This window comes from Muntiacus reevesi, chromosome 5, assembly GCF_963930625.1.
Source record: "Muntiacus reevesi chromosome 5, mMunRee1.1, whole genome shotgun sequence".
NCBI classification, from domain to species: Eukaryota; Metazoa; Chordata; class Mammalia; order Artiodactyla; family Cervidae; genus Muntiacus; species Muntiacus reevesi.
Genome location: NC_089253.1, coordinates 96,926,778 through 96,949,901, shown reverse-complemented (window position 1 = coordinate 96,949,901; position 23,124 = coordinate 96,926,778). Strand labels below are relative to the sequence as shown.

The following is a 23,124-nucleotide window of genomic DNA, read 5'->3' as shown; positions in this document are numbered from 1 at the left end:
TGAACCTTCCTCTCTTGCATCTCCTGCTTTGGGAAGCGAATTCTTTACCACTTAACGCCACCTCCAGTTTACTACCTGGCCAGAAATGGAAAATGTAGAAAAATTCTGCCAAGAAATTAGGGCCCAAAGAGGGTGTGTGGAAGTGAAATTCTTTCTCTTCCCAGAAAGAATTGTTTTTTCTGTGCCCAAGCTCTTGTTTTGCTTCCTGAGTTTTTGGTGACAGGAAAAACCTTCAAAAAACAGATGAAGGCAGTAAGAACCCACCCATGTTCATTTCAGTAGCCCAAACACTTGAGACTTACACAAAGGAGAAAACAAAGTACACATTGAACATTTATTTTACTTTTGTAGAACAAGAGTCCTAGATAGTTGCTACCATGGTAGCTTAATTTGGACAAAGTAACCAGTAGGCATCCACAGGATTAATTATACAGCATTGATGTATAGCAGAATACACAGTGACTCACTAAATTATGTAACCACCATTTTTCTAGGAAAAATTGATCTAATTGCATAAATACTGGAATAGGTGAAATAAAAAACACTAAAATTTTGAATAATGTACTTTTAGTTCTCCACAGTTTTGTTTTGGTGTAAAGCAAGTATAATTTGGTTCTGATAGAGACAATTTATTCATATAGTTTTCAAGTTTTTCAGTATGGGAAAGTCACCCTCACTGTGACCCTCTGCAATGATGGGTCCACAATACTCCCTGGGTGGGTTCAGACTCAACTCACACATCTACAGTCTAGAAATGGCACATCAACTGAATGCCAGTTTCCCTCAAGTGAAAAGCAAGAAAAAAAAAAGAAAAGACTGCCAATTAGAACAGTTTCCAAGTCAGTCTGGACATCTAGGCAAGGATGCAATGGCAGCATCCGAGCCCTCCGGAGAAGGGGAGGAAATACTACAGAGAGAGAAAACTGGAAGGTTTTACACCCAGAGCATCAGGGTGAGCAAGCCAAGTGATGGTTGGCACAACCACCTGGTTGCTCTTTGCTCTTCAGGAGAGAGAAACAGGCCGACTCATCAGGGAAGTAGGAACATTCTTATTATAAGCTAGGAAAATGAAGAGGTCCCAACCAGGGCATGAACATATTCTGGAAAAGAACAGAGCCCTTACTACAACATTGGTCACAGGCAAACAGAAGAGGGTTTCTACCTGTAATAGCATCCTTGTTTAATTTTTCCAACCTAGGTAAATAGTGAAAACACTTCCAGGCCTCAGGAAGCACATCCCCAGGACAGATGTAGAAAGTCATGTTGTGTTTCTGTGGTCTCTGCTGATCTGTCTATAAATGACCATCCACAGGATAGTCAGTGCCACACGGGAGGCAAATCCCTCAGTTTGGGGCAAGTATTTTAAGGGCCTGCGGATAGCGCGGTTCCACGTGGCTAACTCTTCGTGCAGCACTTTTTTATTGTGCAATTTACAAATTAAAGACACATTTTGGATTATGCAAGAGTATTCTCAGCTTTCCAAGGCGATGATTTTAATGCTAATATGCAGGAAGTTATGACTATCAGAATTCTTTAAAAAAAAAAAAAAAAGCCTTTCATGCCACTCAACAGTGGAAATTTCCTTGAAAGCCAGAGATCTCTAAGTATTGATGCAAGCAAGCAGATGACCAGAGTCGGAAGCCTGGTTCATGAGTTTGTTTACAAAGACATGGACAACGACCATGGACCTAGAGGAAATGGACCTAGTGTTGGCGTTGGTACAAGCTGGCCTGCGACAGTTCAGTGAAAGGAACATACTAGAAAACTACTAGGCAAAGTTAATTTAAAAACATGTCTGTACAGTTATTAAGCAAACGCCCACGCAGGCTGTGGGGTTTGACTCTCCTCCCAGAAACGCCCACCATGTGGATGACTTGGGGCAGAGTCAATGGACGGAATGTGGCCATAGCATGTGTCCCGTGGGCGCCAGGCCCCGGATTCCCTGCTAGGGATGAGGGATGAGGGGATGCCCCAGAAGCAGCTTTGCTAGAAACTGCCTCATTTACTAATAATTTAGGAAAATCTTTCTGGTCCCCAGATCTGGAAAATCAAAACAGGCCCCTAACAACACTCAGACACAAGCAGCTGGTACCTGATCACTCTCAGATGACAGTCTGCACCTGGCAACACACGCTCCCCTTCTTCATGTCTCGCCCGCAGCTGCAGGTGTTGTGGCCCCAGTCTGAGGTCAGAGGCTAGAGCCCCCCGGAAGTGGTGCTTTCCCTCTGGTCCTCACAGAGCGATGTGCCACCCCAACCACTGCCCCAGTCCTCTTTAGCTTTGTTTAGGGGTAAACAGAAAAAGAGGAAAGGGGGAAAACCTGGGAAAGACACCAGCTACCCCTGCACAGGGAAGCTGCATGTGACCTGCCGACCTCTGAGCAAGGAGGGCAGCTTCATAAAAGGTTGTAGTTAAAAGGCCCCATTTTTAATCCCTCATCACAACAGACTTTCAAAGTCAGCAGAACTTAATGAGACGCACTTATTGCTCTTTGTTTCCAAGAGACTTGCTCTCCAGGAAGGGCTGGTTTATATTTTCCAGTTGAGAAGCCAACCAGAAAACCAGAGAAGCAATTAAGGCGCTGGGGCCTGGACAGCAGGGACTGTTCCCAAGACTCGTGGACCACTTGTGCCCTCGGGTCGCTCCGTCCCGCAGGCCGGGTAGAGATGGACAGGTGGCCAGCCCACGGCCCCTGAGTTGGGCTGTGCCTAACAAGTCCCAGAGCTCGAGTCTGGTAGGTGGGAGAGGGGCTACACCCTGACCAGAAGTTCCAACAGGATGTGGGGCGAGGAGTAAAGAGAGAGATGGAGCCTCAAACACCTGTCTGTCTGTCTGCCCTGGGGGAGGAGGGCCGGGCTGGGTCTGACTCTGGTTTACCCAGCACACTCCATGCATTCCAGAAGCCATCTGTGCCTCTGTTTCCTTTTAAAACCTACACTGTCATTTAAAATGCAGCATAACAAAAGTGTAAACACTCCACATTCATCCTGCTCATAATTCACGAGGGGGAAATCATAACACCCTTGTCAATGAGACCAGGAGGCTCCAGACTGGCTGGGTGGAAACAGGGGCTCCCGGAGCCCCTTAGAAGAGCCTGCCTCTAACCTACAAGTATGGGAACAGAAGGGACACAGGCCCGCCCTGCCTTGTGGCCATCTACCTGCAGTTTTCAGGCCGGAAACCACATCTGGGTCTCAGAGGGGCAACCTGACTGCCCACAAGGGACAGGACCCTCTGGAGGTGGGAGGCTCAGCATAGCAGATGCGGGGAGGGGCAGCCCGCCTTCCCTAAGTGGTACTGATGTGACAGCTCTGCCTTGGGTAGAGATGGACACCCTGCCCTCAGGAGCAGGAAGCCCCAGATTCTCACCCCATCTGTACTGTGCCACTCTCTGCCCACTGCAGTGGCCTCTGTGCCCTGGTCCTGGGGGCCTCAGCCTGGCCGAGCCCAGCAGAGCGCCCAGCGGCCAAGGAGCAGGGTGGACTCCAGCAACCGCTGATGGCTGGCATGCAGAAGCTGGTTCCCTACACTGGCTCCAAATGAGGGGGTGCCTGCTGGCACCTGGACACAGCTCCAGCTTCACAGCTGTCCCAAGTGGTCATCACTCACAGAGGAGTTAGGGCCTGGCCTGGCTGCTGGGGTGCGGAGGCTGCCGGGAGGAGGTTGTCAGGGCGCTCGGCCATGGATCAGTGGCAGCTGTGTTCTCCAGCCCAATTCAAGTTCCTGCCAGTTCTGACTCACAGCCCCAGAAAAAAGCAGAAAAGGCTGCCCACCTTGCCTCCCACAATGACTATGACCCATGGAGCCAGGTGGTCCCATATCCGCTGTCCACGGGGAGGGAGAGGCAAAGGGGGTCCCTCGTCAGCGAAGAAGCGAAGAGGGGGTGGTGTGGTGCCCCCATGGCTTCAGGGCTCAGTGGTGTGGCCGGGGGTCCTGGGGGAGCAGTGGCTCGGAGCTGCCATCCGGGGGCTGGGTGGTGGCCGAGGCCAGGCTCTGCATGGCCTCGCGCTGCTGTTGCTTGGCCTTATTGTAGAGCAGGACGCCAGCTGTGACCAGCACGGTGCCCACAGCTGACAGGCTGGTGACTTTGTTACCAAAAACGATGACGCTGAGCCAGATGGACAGGGCGTGCTTCACGGTGCTGGCAACGCTGCAGGAGCGCAGGGAGGTCAGCGGGGCCGGGGGCGCCTCCGCCACCCCCCTTTGTGTCGGGGTCCTACCTACTAAAACAGAAATCAGAGCAGAGGGACCGCAGCGCTGGGTGCCACCTTCAGGCTCAGCCTTGTGCCTTACTTTGTCCTCTCTTTGACGGAAATACTTCTAAGTGAACTGCAGGCATCACAACCTTTCACCCCGACACTGCAGCCTACTCTCCAGAGTGGGAAGTGTTCCCTTAGGATAGCTGTCTGGGAGTGACACCATGCTGCTTGCTCACTGCTGGGACCTCGTGAGGATGCAATGACCACAAGGGTTTGTCTTCTGGGCTGCCATGTTGGATGATTTAAAGTTAACTTTTGTATTTTTCTGCCGTAAGCTATTTTCCTTAAAAAGAACCAGTTTCCTGTCTTTATATGGACCATCACTAACAACCCCTGAAAAGCAAAGTTTCAGGGATATTTGGAAATAATTCCTTCTGTCCTACAGGAAACAGATCCATCAAACATACTGACAGTGTAAACGTCAGGGCACGTGTCACTCAGGCGGCCCCAATAGTGCTGAGGCCCCTCCCCTGGGATGTGGGAAGAGTGCTGCCAGGTCTGAGAGCAGCATGAGGCCCCTGAGGCCCTCAGTTCTGAGGACAATCCTGCTCTCCCACGACTGTTCTGAAGTTAAAGGACAAAGCTCCACTAAAAGGTTTCCACAACAATATGACAGCCAAATCCAAGGACGGGGGTGGGGTGGGGGGGTGTTTCAGGCTTGCTGGCGACCTGGGCTCCTTCCTTTCTGTTACCAAAATCCCTCTGCTGTCAAATCAGCACTAAGTCTGTCCAGTTAGGGAAGAAGCTCATGAGACCCAAGCTTGGGGCTGAGTTCCCAGCAGAGAGTCAGTGGCCACGTGGGGCTGCTGAGTGTGAGCTGATTAAAGTCAGAAAAACAGACTTCAACTCCTCAGCACTTGCCCAGTTCCAGGTGCTCAGGATCCACACATGGCCAGGGGCTCCCACCCTCCATCATCCCAGGAGATTCCCCGGACAGTGCTGTTCTGGGGAGAAGTACCTCATGACACTGCAAGGAACTCTCTTCTGTGCACAGATTCCCAGTGGGGATCCCTCTAAGAATCCATTTCACAGACTTTCCTTTTCATGTTTAAAATGGCACCGATACAGAATGGCCAAGTAATTACAACCCCTGGCCACAGCGATCACTACATTTGTGACCCACAATCACAGAGCCCTCTGATAAAAACGTCAGATGGCAAGCATTCCCCTCTGCATGTGACCTGGATGCACCTCATCTCCTGTCCTTACCTGAAGGTCACAGGGGAGATCCTCCCCATGAGTGCGTAGGCCGTGACGCTCTGCAGGTGGAACAGCACACCGTCCGCCAGCAGCAGCAGCACCACGTCCTGGCTGTAGCGGAAGCTCCTCCCACTCCTCCCGATCACCGGCAGGTCCTGCACCAGAGCCAGAGGGACGGGATGCCTGCTGCGCAGACCCAGGGGGAACTCCAGTGGCATCTGTGCCCCGGGGTCTGGGTCAAGGGAGTGACACCGCGGAGGGCTTTGGGGCGGCACGTGGACAGCAATGATCAAATCTTTACACACAAAACACACACAGCCTCTAAGCATGGGACAAGATGCCCAACATCACTGACCATCAGGGAAGAACAAATCAAAACTACAACGAGGGGGCTTCCCTGGTGGTCCAGTGGCTTAGAGTTTGCCTACCAATGCATGGGACGTGGGCTCCATTCCAGTTAGGGAATGAAGATCCCACATGCCACGTCGCGACCACGCCCCATGTGCCACAGCTGAGCCCGCAGTCCAGGGCCTGTGCTCCGCAACCAGAGAAGCTACCACAATGAGACACCCAAGCGTAGCAACGAAGACCCAGTGCAGACAAAACAAACAAATAAAAAGAAAGCCTCAGGGGGAAAAAAGTACAACGAGGTACCAGCTCACACTCATCGGGATGGCTACCATCAAAAAAACAAAAACCAGAAAACAACAAGCACTGGTGAGGAAAGAGGAAGTTGGACCCTGAGCACTGCAGACAGGAATGCAAAATAGTGCAACTGCCGTGAGAAAACAGACTAGTCAACACTCAAAAAATTACACACAGAACTGCCATGTGATCCAGGACTCCACTTGTGGTCTGTACCCTGAAGAGATGACAGCAGAGTCTTGAAAAAGTACTTACACACTCACATTCAGAGCAACATTACTTACAACAGCCTAAAAGTGGAAGCAACCCAAATGTCCATCATTGGAAGATTGGTAAACAAAATGTGGTCTAGCCATACATCTATTCAGCCTTAAAACAGGGAAGAGGTCCTGACACCTGCTCCATCATGGATGGCCCTTATGACACGAAGTTGAGTGAAATGAACTAGATGCTAGAGGACAAATCTTATGTGATTCCATTTCTGTGAGGTCCTTGGAGGAGTCAGAGTCACAGAGACACAAGGTAGGAGAGTGGGAGCCGGGGGCGAGGGAGGGGGTAACAAAATTCAGAACCTCTCCCCCAACGTATGCCTCTTTGGCATAAGAATCATTTTTGAGCTGAAGGCACTGAGAAAACAGCAGGCGCCAGAAGAGTGCTCTAATCTCCCTTTTCCTTCCCAGAAGCAGGAGACAAACCCCACATGGGAGATTCCCCTTCCCCCCAAGGAGAGGGGATTCAGGGGCCTTGTCATCATTCCCCTCGTCCCCCTTCAGCCGCCCCAGTGTCTCAGTCACTTGCCCACAATCACCTCTTCATTCAACCTGACGTGGAAGTACTCACTGAGGTCTGCCACTTGTTTGGGGCTTCATTTGCTCTGGCATCACATGAAGCTCGTATTAAATGAACCTATGTGCTTATCTCCTGTTGATCTAAGTCAGTTTAACTCTCAGGCCCAGCTGGAACTCAGGGGGGGTGGGGTAAGTCTTGTCCCCTCCACCTGGTGGGGTGGGGTGGGGTGAAGAATTAGCATTTAATGGGTCAGAGCTTCAGTTTGAGACGATAAAAAAATTGGGGTAATGGTTGCACAATGATGTGAATGTGTACCTGAAATACACTGAAAAATGGGTAGAATAGTAAATTTGATAGATATTTTATCATAATAAAATAAGTTTAGATGTGCATGTTCTTTTACTCAACCATTCTAATCCAAGAACACAACCCAGAGAAACATCCTCACCCACTAAAGACATGACACAAGGAGTTCCCTGTTATGTGCTGCATGTACAGAGCAGTGGCAGGGCCAGACCACCACATCCGGTGGGTCAGGGCAGAGCTTGGACTGGACAGCCCAGCACCGCTGTGTTGAGAAGACAGGTCCACACAGATGCACATCTGCACCCCTACGGGACTCACGACACACGTAAGCAGGTTTGTGGCCATGCAGACACACTGAGGGAGCAGCTCCACTAGGAGGGGGCCTGCGAGGGGCTGGGGACAGGCCACTCTGTTTTACATGTTTCTGTCCTGTGACGCATTCTATGGTGGTCACAATGTTTTTAAGTAAGAGAAGAAATAAGAAACAACTGCAGGAGTTCCCTGTTGGCCTGGTGGTTGGGACTCAGCTCTTCCACTGCTATGCCCAGGGTTCAATCCCTGGTTGGGGAACAAAGATCCTGCAAGCCATGAGGTGCAGCCAAAAAGCAACAACACAGGAGTGTGCCTAACACCCTCCTGCCAAAGTTTCCAGAACTGGGGCTGTAGCCTGGCCCTCACGGGCACCAGACCTGCTTGGGTTTGCATCGGTCAGGCCCCCTCGGGCGCGTGGCAGCCATACAGTGCCAGGCTCACCCCCTTGAAGGTGACTGTGATGGTGGGACTCACCATGAAGAAGATCCAGGCTGGGACGAGCATAGCCACGGCTGCTGTGCTAGTGTAGAACTGCAGCTCCGCAGCCCTGCGGGACAGGGCAGGTGTCTGAGCCTCCCATGCCCTGCAGCCTCACCCCGGCCTACCCTACCCTGCCCCCAGCCTCGCTACCCCCTTCTCCCCTGCTACGGGACAATGACAGCATCCCTGGCAGAGGGCAACTGGAAACAGGTGGGTTCCCCAGTTTCAACAAGGTTCTTTTAAAAGAACCGGGGAAATGGGAGGGTCAGGGCTGGGGCACAGGGAGCTCTGGGAGGTTCGGGGCTGGGGTCTAGGACACTCTGGGAGTGTTGGGGCTGGGGTCCAGGGCTCTCTGGGAGGGTTGGGGCTGGGGTCCAGGGCTCTCTGGGAGGGTTGGGGCTGGGGTCCAGGGTGCTCTGGTCTCTGTGGGGCAGTGACACTTACGAGAATCTATATTTGTCCCCACTGAGGAGTTTTTTGGAGAAAACATTCTGCAAACTAGAAGAAAGAAGAGAAAAGATTATGTGAGCTCAGAGGCCACCTTATACAAAGTGCCCTGTCCTCTGGAAATGGGTACACATGGAGGTCCTTGAAGACAGCCCTGGGCATCCATGAGCCAGGCTGAGCTGCCCCTTTCACAGGTGGGTAAGCTGAGGTCTCGGAGGTGGAGGGCATGCCTGGGGTTACCCAGCTCTGCACAGAACCCCTCTTGGCACCCAGAGCTCCCACAAATCAGCTGTAGCCACAGGACAGACAATATGAGCACAGGAAGACCCAGGGAAACAGAGATAGAACTCCTGGCTGGGAAGGCCAGTGGTGGCTGAGAGGAGACAGGACAGTGTCCAGCTTTCACACCACCAACACTGTTCCCAGCTCTGGCCAAGGGAACTTGAACCAAAGTGAGGCTGGGGAAGACACTCACAGCCCCACCCCCTCTAAGGCTGACACTGCAGGCCAGTGGGAAACCTGGTGGGACTCGTGTGAGGATGGTCCCTGCAGGATAGCGGCCAGGAGGTCTGAAGCATCTGCAGGTGAGTGAGGAGGCCTCTGAGACCATACTGTGCTGGAGTTAACAGGTAAGACGCAAACTGGGACTGAGCTGGGTGATGTTTCTGGGAATTAGAGAGGCAGAGAAGGCTAAAGGAAACACAGCAAGTGTCAGATGGAATGAAAGGTTGTTTCTCGTTTTACTCATGCACCACTCAGAAACCCTGTGGTCTCTCTGGAAGTACACAAGCTTAGACACAAGAGCCGCTGCCGCCTCCCTTCTCCCCTCAGAGACGGTGACGCGCAAGGAGCAGGCTGCGTGGAACTGTCAGCCATCGGGCCTGATGCCTGCACTCCGGCAGTGGGACACGGGGCCCCACGTGCCCAGCTCCCACCCTACAGACTCACCAGTCCATGATGTTGGTGGACAAGGCAGCTGAGAACCCTAGGAAGTTGAAGCTCATCTCAGTGGCCGTGCACAGTGCCAGGCCACCCATGACAGGGATGAGGGAAAGGTTGACCAGTAGCCCTGCAGGGGGAGAGCACATGGCTGGGCTGCAGTGCCCCCCAGTGGACCCAGCTGCCCCCCAGGGGTGCTCTGCTTGCTCACTTCTCGCTGAAGGGAAAAAATAGCACATGCCTGTGTCACCCACTCCGGCCAGCACGTGGGGCAGAGGGCTCCACACTGGAGTCGCCAGCTCCAAGCCCCGCTTTCTGCACCCCACTTGTGAAACAAAGGGGCTGAAGGGTGGTCTCCAGGGAAGGTCAGGGGAGGAAGGAGGCCCCATACCTCAGGGCATCCAGCCCTCCTGCCTTCATAACCAACAGTCTTGACAGGAGGGTAGAAAGTCCTTTCGGGACAACAGAAAACCTTGTCACTGGGTACAAGGCCTTCAGCTCCCCCTACCCCCCACGCCTCTACTTTGATTTCAGACATGGCATTTCATTAATCTTGAAATTCAAAGCAGATGAAGGAACAAGCCTTTCACACTTAGCAAAACAGCAGAAGTGCAGCCCTCAGACAATCTGGTAACCTCCTGAGACCGTGGCCACTACCCCGCCCAGGACAGTGCTGTCCACACAGCAAATCCATGGGCCTATGAGGCCTCAAGTGTCACCATGGAAGGAGGTGTCTGCTGGGCGTGGACCACACACAGGGCCATGGCTGGGAGGCCGCCAAGGAGGCAGATGCCTGCACTGTGGGCGGTGGTGGGTTCAGGACTCTGCTGGGGCTGTGCCCCTTTACAGACCCCGTGAGGCTGCTCTGCTAGGGTGCCTTCAGGGGTCACCCCTCTGGGGACTCCACACCTTGGCCCCACAAGTCTGGGCATCTCAGTCATTCTCCCCAACAAATTGCATTTTATCAAGATTTCCTAATTGTTCCAGCAAAACACTGTCTTCTCCATGGCCCGATGTTCTTAAGGCCTTTGAAGTCCCCTCTGCGTGGTGAAGGCAGCCATGCGGGCAGACTGTTTCCTGCTGCGTGGGATTGCAGGACCTGCGGTCTCACTTTGATCTGACTGCTTTACCATCACCTACACATCGGCCTGGCTCCAGGGGCCGGTCTGCAAGAGGCCAGCTGTGCCCTCTCCCCACCACCTCCTCCCCAGGGTGCCGGGCACTGCCTTGTTTTACCTTCTGGTCATCTCCTAATTGAAGCCAACTCAGCTCCCTCTCTGAGCAGCACTCCTACCCCCAGGGCAGACATATGTCACAGGATGAGTCTGCTCATCACAGGACCCCACCCCCTACAGGCTGGAAGGACAGTCAGGGACATGTGTGCAGCTGGACAGTGCCTGCCCCGGCCCAGCTTAGAGATCTGTGATTGCGTCCCATCTGCTGAGCCTTGGGGGAACAAAAGGCGCAATGAGGGCCGGGCGTGGGGGGCTGCTCACCAGTGTGTTCCCCCAAGACTGTCCGTGACAGGATCACAGTGAAGATGGGAGCCGAGCTCTTCACGGTCTCAGCAAAGGACACCGCCACATTTTTCAGGCTGACTAGACCCAACACCACTGTTGCAAACCTAAGACAATCAAAAGCATCACAAATCAGTGCATTCCCTCCCTCAGGAGTCAGCCTGGAGGGTCCACCCCCACCCTGCTCCCCACTCCCAGGATCACCTGATGCTAATAGCCAGCTGGGGGAAGAGATTTCACAAAAACAAAAAACTCAGACACCCAACCTGAAATGTCAGTGGGCTTACCTCATCAGACCTACGAACAGCATGGTCATGATGAAATTGGGTGGGTAAGAAAGCCGAGTTTTGTGCTGATACAAACAGCAGGGAACAAATATTTTAACACAGCCGATAAGCGTGGTTGAGAGCATCTGCACAGCCCCTGGAGGAGACGAGGCCCATAAGCAGAGGGGTTCCCCGGGGCTCTGTCCCCACCAGCCCGGGCAGGTACCTAGTGAGCAGAGGGGTTCCCCGGGGCTCCGTCCCCACCAGCCTGGGCGGGTACCTAGCATGCTGGGTTCCCCTTCCAGCAGGGACAGGATGTACTTGTTGAGAAACAGGGTGCAGAAGCTAAAGAAGAACCAGAGCGTGAGGTAGGTCAGGGCGCGGGCGCCCCACACGCCCAGGTCTGCCTCGATGACGGTAGTCTCCGTGACGGTGACTGTGAGCACCTGCTCCTCAGGGCTGCCATCGCTTTGGCCGAATGCAATCTTCTCACTCCGGTGGCTGAACACGGGGGCCCAGGCCAGGAGCGGCCGTCCCCCAGGCTTCTCGCCAGGGCCCGGGTCCAGCTCCACCAGGGCTGGGGGCTTCGCAGACGCCGACATCTCAGGGGTGGCAGAGGGTTCGGGTCAGGGACCCAAGGACAGAAGTGGCAGCCATGGTGACACCAGGCGGGGCGAGGGCTGGAGCTGAAGGAAAGGACGGGACGAGGTTGTCCTGAGTGGCCAAGGTCCTGCCAGGTTCAATCACCCCCTTACAGTAACTTAAAGCACAAACCCAGGACCATGGTCGGCCACGCACCCAGGAGCCCCAAAGGAGCAGGAGTGGGCGCCCCGCTGAGACCACGGCCTATACCAGCCTAGCCTCCCTTCCCTCCCCACACACCTGATCCTCCAGTAAGTTCCACCCAAACTTTTCTAAAGCACCTGGTGATCTGGCCTCCTCCAGCTGCCCTCCTCCCTCGGCCTCTCCCTCAGCTCAGTGAGACCTGTGTCTTCACTGCCCCCTGCCCCCACCTCAGAAGCTGTCTCCAGTGCTCTGCATTTCTCTCCACCCACCAGGACCAGACAGAGCCCAGAAGGGGCTGCCCTGAGCTCCCTCCCACCCAGCTGGCTCTCCAGCGCACAGCACCCTCCCCCGCCTTGATGTTTCATCCAGAGTTTTGAGCTGTCCTTGGTGGGAGGGCTGACCAAACCAGCCTGTTCCCTTTGACTTTCCATTCCTCCTTTGCATCATCTCTTTCATGGTCCAACAGTTCATCACCCAGGACCTGACCTTACAGTCCTCATCCTTCAGTGGTCAGCCGCCTCCAGCTTGAGGGGGCAGTTTCTGAGCACACACCCTGGGAGGAGACTCCTCTTGGACCTGAGGGCCTGCCTGCGGGCGGGCAGGGGGCTGCCTCTGTCTTGCAGCCAGGAAAGCACGCTGCTTCCTCCACAGACTCAAACCTCTTGGCTTCTCCAGAGAGGCCTCGCTCAGCCCTGAGACCACGCGCAGTCAGACCCAGCCTCTCACGTGCGCTGGTGGGTGGGTGCTTCAAGTTTTGGCTTTGTCCCCCGCTGTGCCACACAACTTGTGGGATATTAATTCCCCAAACAGGGATTAAACTTGAGCCCCAGCAATGAGAGCACAGAGTCCTAATCACTGGACCTCCAGGAAATTCCCAGTTTGGGCTATAAGCAGTGTCCCAGTGACGACCACCAGCCCAGGAGGCCTGGCTGCTCCTCCCCAGTGACACCAAACAGGAGGTCCCAGCCCCCTGGCCATCCCCTCCCCCAAGCAGCCAAGCCGGTCGACGATGTCCTGATCCCTCAGATGCTGGCGTTTGGGGGATGCCCATCGTGTTTTCACCTAACTGCCAGGTTTATGTAGAAGAGGCATCAGGTATTTAGCTTGCTGTGCCACCCACCAAAAGGGCTGGCTCCTCTACCATTACCGCCACAGGCCCAGTTCTGCTCAGGCTCATGTGAGCCAGATGGACTCATGACCTCCGACTCCCACCCAGGGCAGGGCTCCTGGCTAAGATGCCCCCGGCTCCCAGTGTCCAACCAGTGTCCTCAGTCACGCCACAAGCTCAGCAATGCTTGGTCTCGCCGGGCACCCAAGCCTCCACATGCACACCAACGCGGGGGACACCACAGCCGTCCCGAAGCAGCCCAGACCAGGACGGATGCACCCCGCCCTCCTGTGGGCTCTACTTCCCCACCAGACACACAAGGCCTTCGACCCCTCTGGCACTGCCGGGGTCAGATCTCCACTGACACCCCGTCCTCCCTCCTCTTCCTGCCCTGTGCCCCCTTCCTTCTGGACAGTACCATGCTGGGAGCTGCACCTCCACGGGCAGCCCTGGGCTTCTGGTCACCCTTCAGTGCCCTGAAACCTAGGCCAAGGAGGAGATGGCAGGGGCCAAGTACCCATCGAAAAGCGGGAGGTGCTGCTCTAAAAGTCACCAGAAGAGGGTCCCCTGGGAACAAAGAGCAGGGCAGGAGAGACAGAAACCTCACCCAGGGCATCAGGCTTCCAGGGAGCTTGACTCAGGCGGGCCTGGACGTGGGCGCTCCAAGGACCCCCAGCAGCACACAAGGAGCGCCAGGGGGCAGGCAGCAGACAGCAGGGACCACACTGACCAGGATCCTGCCTCTGGACACAGCCTGTAGGCGCTGAAGCGGCCCAGCCGAGAGGGAGGGGTCGGGTGCCCTAGAGAACCAATTCCAACTCAGTCTGAGGACATTCCTGGGTGAGGATCAAAGATCAGCGATCACTCTGCCAGTGGGGGAGGAGCCACCTCCCGGAAACTCAAGGAGAGACAGACGTAAACTCAAGGAGGGACAGAAGGCAGGACGCAGTCCTGCAGACAGACAAGAAATTGTCAGGAACACATCAGTGGGATGAAAAAACGGAAAGCCTAGAGAGGAAACGTCCACGACCCCACAACCCCTCAACCCCATGGTGGCCTCAGACTATCTCCCAGCAGGGTGTTAACCAGTGACCAGAGGCCATCACAACTTTACTCCCCAGAGAAACGAGCGGATGCCCTGCCATGGAGCCACCAAAGTGGAACCCCCAGGGATGAGACAGACACCATGTGTCCTGATCCACCATGCTGAACCTGGTGCCACTGCAGTTTCCTTGCCAGGAGCGCAACTCTGACGGTGAGAGAGTTAGGGTCTTGAAAGAAAGCTGAGCAGAGGAGGCTGGACGGCAGAGGCACGAGCGCCAGGCCAGGCTGTAGGTCCACACAGCAACCATGCCCCGGATCCCGCCAATGCCAGCACTTTCTAAACACTTACGCCCTTGGGAACCAGGTCCATGTTCCACGTGCTTAAAAAACAAAAATGCCCACATCAATAACGTCTAGAAACAAAATCTCTAATGTGCGATACAGATAGAAATACCTAAATCAAAGCACATCTCAGAGGAACAACTTCAGTCCATTGAGGAGCGAAGGGAAGGAAGTGACTGGGGAGCCTGTGCATGGGCACTGGGGTCAAGTGCAGGTTCCAGATGAGACCTGGGCGAGTCGGGGGGCAGCACTTAAGGAGGGGCAGACAAGGGAGTGGGATGCACGAAAGGGGGGGGGGGGGAGGCACAGTGCGCCTGCTTCCACATCCACTTGTGACTCTGCCCACGCGGAGGCCTGGAACAGGGACGCCCCCACAGCAGGGGCGTTGCTGGTTTCCAAACCTCTGCTCTGCTGAACTGTCTCCTTGCAGAGATGGCTGAGATCAGGGCTGGGGCCACAGCTGGGCCGGGAGGAGGGTGGGCTCCTGGATGGCATGAGGCCCATGTGAGGGGTGCCTGCTAGCAAAATCCAGGCAGATTGAGAGAAAGTAAATAACAGCAAAGGGCCGGCACGCAAAGGGTCAGCACACAGACGACCACCAGGATCAACAAATGGGAAAAGCTGTTCCTTCAGGTACAGGGTCACATGACTGACGTGACTAGATGTGCCACCAGGCCCCTGCTGCAGCCCCTGGCGAGACCCACCAGCAGAGGCTGGAAGCTGGTGAAAGTTCAGCAGTGACAGGATGTTCAGTCTTAGTTACATCCTGACAAGGTACTGGGCAACTACAAAAAGCATGATGGAGGCAGAAAAGGGAGAAGGAAGAGAGACTCTCCTGGAGAAAGGGGGGCTGCCCCCAGACACCTGGATGGGGCCACGTGCTGCACTGGTGCAGAGACACGTAAACAAGCTGGGATGCAGGGCCCAGGGGCTATGCACAGGTAGGACCTGGCCCAAGACAGAGCGGGGCTGTGGCTTCTGGGAGAAGGTGGCCTCGGCTCCCTGACACCAGGATGGCTGTCATCCACGCCCGTAAAGAGAGACTGGATCCCGGCCTCACAGCTCCAGACACGCTACCAATTCACAACATCCACAGGGCACTTCCCAGGAACCAGGCAGGGTCTGACCCAGCAGGGCACACATAAGGACTCCATGGCTCCTCCCAACAATCCTGGGGAGGCATGCTGTCACCGTGTGAGACACAGCTTCTGGCCAGAGTTGAATCTGGGAGGTTGGGTTGTGGAATGCAACCGTGTGAAACCTCACACTTAGAAGAAAACATAGGGAGTATCTTCCTGATCCTGGGGTAAGAAAAGAGTACCGTTTTTTTGGCTGTGCTGCACAGCCTGTGGCACCTTAGTTCCCTCAACAGGGGCTGAATGCAGGCCCAGCAGTGAAAATGCCAAATCCTACACTGGACCACAGGGAATTCCCAGAAAAGAGCATCTTAAACCAGTCCCCAAAGCATTACCCACAAATATAACCGATCCGATGAGGCTGCTAAAGGGAGAGCTCCTGTGCTTTCACAGTGATCACAATGTAACGTCAACACACTAAACATGTTAAATGACAAGTGACACCTGGAGGGGTCATGACAGCACGACAGGGAGAGAGGAGGGATCCCTACAATCAGCAGGAAACATGGGTAACACACCAGGAGGGAGAAGATGTCCACACGCCCAATGAGTACGAGAGGAGCCGTCAGCTCTGCAACTCTGGACAACGTGCACCCAGCTGGAGGCTCAGAGCACTCGTGACCCCACAGATTCTGTGGTCCAGACGGTCGACCAGCATGATGGCGGAAGGGGCTGGGGTCTCACCTCCAAGCCCACACATGCAGCTCCAGCGGCTATGAGGGGAAGACCCTCCACAGGGCTGCGTGCACAGGCTCCAGGCTGTGGGCTGGTGGCTGAGAGTCAGCGCCCGTGGAGGCCGAGTCTTCTTGGAACCTTGGCCCCTTAGCATTTGCTGGACAGCGCTCATGAGAAGCCCACCCTCAAGGAAGGGGGCTACGGAGGGTGAGAACACCAGGAGGCAGGGTCACAGGTATTACCTTGGAGGTCGCTGACCAAAGGTGCTGACCTCATCCATGGTCAGGGAGATGGACACACCACCCACCCCTACTGCCAAAAGCCATCAGGTCTGACAACACCCAGAGCTGCTGGGAGGTGCAGATCCAGAGGCCTGAACACGGCTACAGTGAGGGCTGGTAACGGAACCTGGGAGAGGACTGGGTACCACGCTGAGAGAGACACACCGACACACCCTACAAACCAGAACCTCCATCCTTGAGGGTCCCCCAGAGATGTCCAGCAGGAGTGCCCAGGGCGGGACTGCTGGTCACCACCACTAGGAGGTACAACTATCCACCCGCGAAGAGTGAGAAATGCCTGGTGGCACCCACAGCTGACGGTCAGCCAGGTCCTCTTGCTCAGACAGCAGGCGGGCACATAGCACTTACCACTGGTCACTGGCCAGAGCGGCAGTCCTGTGCAGAAGGCCTGCTCCCAGGTACAGTGAAGCCCCTCAGCGGCTGTACTGGCATCGCGTGTGGAGGCTGGGGGCAGCGGCCCAGAACCCAGCAGGTCCGGCTCAGGCAGGCCCACCGGGACCCCAGCTGCCCTCCCTGGCTCTGACCGCCGTCTTCTTTATCCGTCTCTGTGACTCAAGGCACCTTCACGAGAGGCGGTTCTCATCCTGTGAAAAGCCAAAGGTCAGCAGCCCAAACTGATAATGAAAACTGACCTCACCCAGGGTGGCCTGGAGATGGGGTGGACCAGGCTGAGCGCAGGGCTCATGGGGCCACCCACCTCCAGGCCCCTGGTGACACAGGTCTGAATTACCGCCCTCTGGGCTTATAGCACAAATGACAAGAATTGTAATGTAGCCTCTTCCGCTCAGCTTGGAGCCAGCAGCCTACGAGGCGGGGGTTGACTCCACTGAGCTCCTGTCCAAAGTCTCCGCAGGACAGGGTCCAGGCGGGCCACTGAAAGGAAACCAGCATCACGTTGCAAAAAGCACACACGTGATGTTTTCATCACATGCAGGCACTGAGACCCTCCCAGCCTCCACCAACCCTGCAACAAGGGCTCTAGACCCTGGTGAGGCTGCCTGGTTCTGAAATGTGGGCGGCCAGGACCACCAGGGCATATTAACCACTGAAGGGAAGCTCGGGGTGGAAGTTACTGAAAGGAAGTTGTCAACTTTCCCATCCAATTTTGCAGAACCCTGAATTCTGAGGCCCTTGAGTCAGAGGTCAAGAGTATCTGTTCTACAACAAGCAACTCAGGATGCTCTAAAACACCTGGTGAGGAAATCTAGGTCGGTTCACATTGTCAGCAGGGCAGTTTAGATAAAACACACTGAAAGTCTACAAATTTCATACTCTTAATTCAGAAATTCCACCTCTAGGGCTTTATCCTAAAGAAATAATCCAACAAAGGCCCAGGCATGTACATACAAAGATGTTCAAAAGCTTTGTTTTTAAGACTGAGAAGCTGACACTGGCCAAGTGTCAGATTAAAAAAACTGTAACAAACTCTGTCACATAATGGGACACTGTAACCCTACCAGTTGTGACAAAAATATATTTGTCATACAGAAAGTGAGAGCAGAGTTACAAGCTCTCTGTACATGTGTTCAGGTTTAAAAAGTGCCAACAGTTCAGAAGAACACAGCCCAAGGTAACAACTGTGATCAACTCTCAGAGGCAGAATCTCAGATCCTTCCTTTTTTTTTTTTTTGCGTTCTCTCCATTTTCTAATTTATTTGCATTGAAAATGGATTTTTTAACAAGACCTACTATATAAAAACAGGGAACCCTAGCCAGTATCTTATAATAACCTATGACAGGATGGAAAAGAATGACAAAGAATGTTACGTATGTACAACCGAATCACTTTACCATACACCAGCAACAAACACAACTCTGTAAATCAACTATACTTCAATTTTAAGACAAAAATAATTTCTTTAATGTAAAAACTTTTCCTGTTCCCTCTCTTAATGTTCCTTTTCAGGCAGTTTAGTATTATTTCATTCTGCTTTAAAATGTTACTTGCAAGTTAAAGGATTTTGAGTAAACAACATTGCACTCTACTGAAAAACAAAGAACTTTAAGCCATTAAACAAAGAGTCTGCTTCTAAATCTTTTTTTTTTTTTAAACAGCAGCGGCGGGTGAGCAAGGTTTTCAAGGCTTCAGAGCGTGAGCGCTGGGGGAGGAGGGGGCGGCACTGCAGGCCCCATAAAAACCAGTACTGAAAGTAGGCTGAGAACGACAATGAACTCTTAGCTCTGGGCCTGACTGGGAGTTTCCCAACCCAATTTACAAAATAACAGTTCGCTAGGACCGGCGCCTGGCAGGACGTCAGTCATTATGTAATTTCCAGTTTTTTAAAATCCTGCGAAGACACCAACTGCAATGAATTTGCTGCGGGCGACTGTGCCCGGAGCGGACAGAGCACCTTTGCCGGTTCTTTCAGGAGCGGCTGCACCTGCTGCTCCAGGGCCGTGCCCACCTCGGGGCGCATCGGTGGGGGGCGGGTGTTAAAACGCAAGGGCAAAAAACAAACAAACAACAAAAAAAAAAAAACGCAAGGGCGCCGACCCTGTGTCCCCACCTCCGCCTCTGACAGTACTCCCAGGTATCCAGGCGCTGCGGGCCCCGCGGACCCCCAGCTCCCGCCCCACCTGTGCCCCGCCCGCCGCGGGCAGATTTGGAGCGGGAACGTGGCGCCGGCCTCGGAGGTCTAAAGTCCACTTGGACGCCTGTAAGGCGTGGCGGGGGCCCACATGGTGGACGCTGCAGGAGCGGACCCGGAGTGAAAGTGCTAGGGACGGTTCCCTTCCACCCCCGGGCGGCCTCGGACGCCCAGGCGCGCGTGCCAAGGCCCGGGGTTGGCCGAGTTGGAAGGGGAAGCGGGGGGTCGGCACGGACTCAAAGGGCGACCCCCGGGGGTGACCCGCCCCGCCAACTTTATTTAGCCCTTCACCCACCAAGGAGCCCCCGGGTAGATGCCGAGCGGGCCCCGCAGCCTCAGGGACGTGGGCCCGGCCCCGGTCCCGGTCCCGCAGCCGGGCGGGGTCCCAGCGCGCTGGGACGGAAAGAGCGGTCATCCAGGGCCTCGCCGCCCCCTACTCCACACAGCAACCCGCCCTCATCCCGCTGACTGCGGCTCACGGAGCCGAAGGCTGCGGGTCGGGCTGGGTGGGCGGACCCGGAGAAAACCCGCAGGTCCCGGCGGGGACGGGGCGGGGCCAGAGGCGGGGAGAAGCCGCTACTGGCCCGGAAGCCACGCGCCGGAAGTGACGCGTTGAAGTCCGCCGCGGCTCCTAGCCGTCCCGTGTGACCCATCCCACGGGACTCGTTCCGCAGTGTCCTGAGGGTCTGGGCTTCTCAGCTGCCGCTTGGGTGCTGGGAGCGGGGACTCCCTGCTAGGCGATTCCCGTCGTGGTCGTCCCCTTGGCACCCCCCTGGGCCGTACATCAGCCCACATGGGGATAGTGCTGTTGGGCGATGGCGACCCCCGTGGTCATCCCCTTGGCACCCTTCGGGCCGTACCTCATCAGCCCAGGTGGAGGTGGTGCTGTTGGGCGATGGCGGCGCGCGGCCTTGGTACCCTCCGGGCCGTAACGCGTGGCCCAGGCGAGGGTGGTGCAGCTGGGCGTTGGCGGCCCCCGCGGTCTTGGTCCCCTCCGGGTTGTAGCACCTCGGCCCAGGCTGGGGTGCTGCTGGGCGATGGCGCCCCCTCGCGGTTGTTCTCTTGGCACCTTCCGGGCCATACCATCTCGGCCAGCGGGGCAGGTGCTTCTGGATAATGGCACACGGTCGTCCCCTTGGTATCCTCCGGGCCATACCAATTCAGCCCAGTCAGGGGTGGTGCTTCTGGGAACCGCCCTCCCCTTGATACCTTCTGGGCCGTACCACCGCGACCCAGGAGAGGCGGCAAGTTCGTGGAGGAACCGACCTATAAGCTGGCTCTGAGTTTTGGTTTCAAGAGACAGAAATTTCAGCCTCAAGGAGCCTCCATCAGAAGAGGAAAGACAAAGGGACTGTCCTAGCTGAGAAAGCCAGCGACGGAGGTGCTCTAGGGGCAGCTCGATTCCGAGGCCACGCCCCTGACGAGGACACTGGTTAGCTGAGTTTGGGGAGTTCCACCAGGGGGCGTGGCCTTGGACCAAGTGGGTGAGGGGCTTCAGTGGGATGGTCTTGCCTGCGCACGCGCCCCTACCCCCGACTCATTCCTGGCACCATCCGCAGCATCTTCCTGGCCCGATTTTCCTTCTGGCTTACATTATTAACTTTTAGCTAAAAAAAAAAAATTTTAAGTCGTGCCTCACTGCTGTGGGATCTTAGTTCCCGAACAGGGATTGAACCCAGGCTCTTGCAGTGAAAGCTAGGAGTCCTAGCCACTGGGCTGCCAGGGAATTCTCTCCACTTACTTTTAAAGGTAATTTTTAGGAGCGAGGTTGCTGCTAATGGGCTCTTCTTCCTCTTCATTTTAATATTTATTTTTATTTGTCTGTCCTGGGTGTTAGTTTCTGCATGTGGGACCTAGTTCCCTGACCAGGAATTGAACCCATGCCGTCTGCTCTGGAAGCTCGGTGTCTTGGCTAGTCAGCCACCAGAGAAGTTTCTGATGGGCTCTTCTTAGGGCCTACTTTTTATTATTTTGGTTGCACTGGGCACGTGTTGCTGCCCTGGAGCTTTCTCTAGTTGTGGCGAGCAGGGGCTACTCTGTTGCAGTGCGTGGGCTTCTCATTGTGGTGGCTTTTCTTGTTGCGGAGCACACACGGGCCAGGAGCATGGGCTCCGGTAGTTGGGTGCACGGTTTTTAGTTGCTCTGTGGCATGCAGAATCTGTCTGGACCAGGGATCAAACACGTGCCCCTGCACTGGCAGGTGGATTATTATCCACTGTACCACTAGGGAAGTCCAAGGCCTATTCTTCTTGTCAGACTTTCATATATTTTGCTTCATAGTGTTTTAAAATTAAGTTTCTCCCTTATAGCTTGGCCAGAGGGTCAGTTAATGGATGGTGGTATCTGCCTACTTGTGGCGTCTACAGGCAGGGTTTGGGCCACAAGGTATAGGGGAAGGGTTTTCCTTGGGATCCTCCAGAGGGTGTGACCGGAGGAAAGGCCTGGACACCCCAGGGGTTGGTCAGGGTCCTGGGCCTAAAATGCAAAAAAGAAAGCAAAAGTGAAGCTCTCTTAACATCTGTATCTTGGAGCAGAATATGACACCATCATCATCCCTGAAAGTGAGTATTCAGGACCCTGAACAATTTATGGGGTAGATTTTCCTACTTTGCACAGAACTCTGAGATGCTTGATGACTGCCCAGCAGAACTGGTTGTTGCTGGTCAGTGAGTTACTTGTACTCAAATAATTTCAAAAGCAATTGTATGAAAAGTAGCAAAAACTTTATAGCTGAGTCTTTCTTACATTTTATCTGAGACAGTTCTTTTTAACAATTCTGAAATGACGTCGGGGTGTCAAATCACCTTCCCCTCTTGGGCTGGCCACTCCAGCACAGAGGACAGTGTTACCCAGTCTTTTGACCATGGCTGGAGGAAGTCTTTGCTCCGTGGTCACACTTCCAGAGTTTGTATCCTGCCCCCTTTTCTTTGTCTTGTTAATGATTTTTCACCTGAAACAAAGCAATAAAACAGCCAGTTATTTTACCAGAAAGTCAGGTTTGTTTCCCTTGTGGCTCAGCTGTTAAAGAATCCGCCTGCAATGTGGGAGACCTGGGTTTGATCCCTGGGTTGGGAAGATCCCCTGGAGAAGGGAAAGGCTACCCACTCCAGTATTCTGGCCTGGAGAATTGCATGGACTGAATAGCCCATGGGGTCGCAAAGAGTCGGACACGACTTTCACTTTGTTGCAGGTTTGTTTGGCAGCAGCAAAGAATTATAACTCAGGACATGAAACTGTGATAACCACATGCAAGTCTGGTAAAGCAGAGAGGACACTCTTTTATAGAGGAGGAAGGGAAGTTGTTATTAACAAGCATTCCATTAAAGGAAACATTGGAGTTTAAATAAGGTGGCTTCCCATTGGCTGAGCTGTTGCCAGGCAAAAAGATCTGCCTGGTAGTGGCGGTGAGGTGGCTGCTCTGGCCACAGGTGCTGGGACTCTCTTCCTCTCTGGTTCTGTGTGGACATCGGGGATACATGCCTGAGGACTTCTACCTTGTGGCCTCCCAACTCCATTTTAGTTGAGGTGTCCCTTGATTAATTTTCAGATAATTCTTCTCTAAATGTTTGCAGGAGACATGACTTTGCTGCCTGTGAAGGGCTGTGTGTGACTTCCAGTATCAGAGAAGCCACAGGAAGGATCTGAGTGGTTTTACTGACGTTTGCTGGAGTTTCGACTTACTTCTTTGACTTGATGCCAAGTAGAATTTGGGGTAAAGGACAGTAGACCAACCAGGATTCTTCATACCCTTGTCATCTTCAAATAAGACTGTTTCAGCCTATTTGCTTATTTGCAAGTTAAATACAATACCTGTTAGGAAGTTATTCTTATGAAGGAGCCCTAGCCGACCCCCCTACCCTGGCCCCGGTCCCTGAAACATCCTGCACAGCCCCTTCCCCCGCATCCCCCCATGGCATGCTGGTGTCTGCTGGACCCTCTCAGTCCTTCCCCACCGCCTAGCCGGTCCCCTGCCCCCTTGCACA

The 23,124-nt window shown here is 54.4% G+C and overlaps 1 protein-coding gene across 3 annotated transcripts; it reads right to left on the bottom strand.

Annotated features, from left to right (window-relative positions):
• Positions 1-320: 320 nt before the first annotated feature.
• Positions 321-20,344, bottom strand: SLC35E2B (solute carrier family 35 member E2B). Of its 3 annotated transcripts, none has more exons than XM_065935930.1 (10): positions 20,002-20,334; positions 16,902-17,137; positions 11,441-11,846; positions 11,182-11,317; positions 10,874-11,001; positions 9,387-9,507; positions 8,436-8,489; positions 7,986-8,058; positions 5,469-5,614; positions 321-4,150 (listed from the first exon to the last, which is right to left on the bottom strand). In XM_065935930.1, exons 3-10 carry the CDS (start codon positions 11,760-11,762, stop codon positions 3,913-3,915), a joined length of 1,218 nt encoding a protein of 405 aa, XP_065792002.1. In that variant the 5' UTR covers positions 11,763-11,846; positions 16,902-17,137; positions 20,002-20,334; the 3' UTR covers positions 321-3,912. The 3 variants fall into 3 exon arrangements, with proteins under 3 accessions (XP_065792002.1, XP_065792003.1, XP_065792004.1); XM_065935931.1 differs by lacking the exon at positions 20,002-20,334 and adding an exon at positions 19,437-19,685; XM_065935932.1 differs by having other exon boundaries at positions 3,953-4,150; positions 5,469-5,645; positions 20,002-20,344.
• Positions 20,345-23,124: the final 2,780 nt, after the last annotated feature.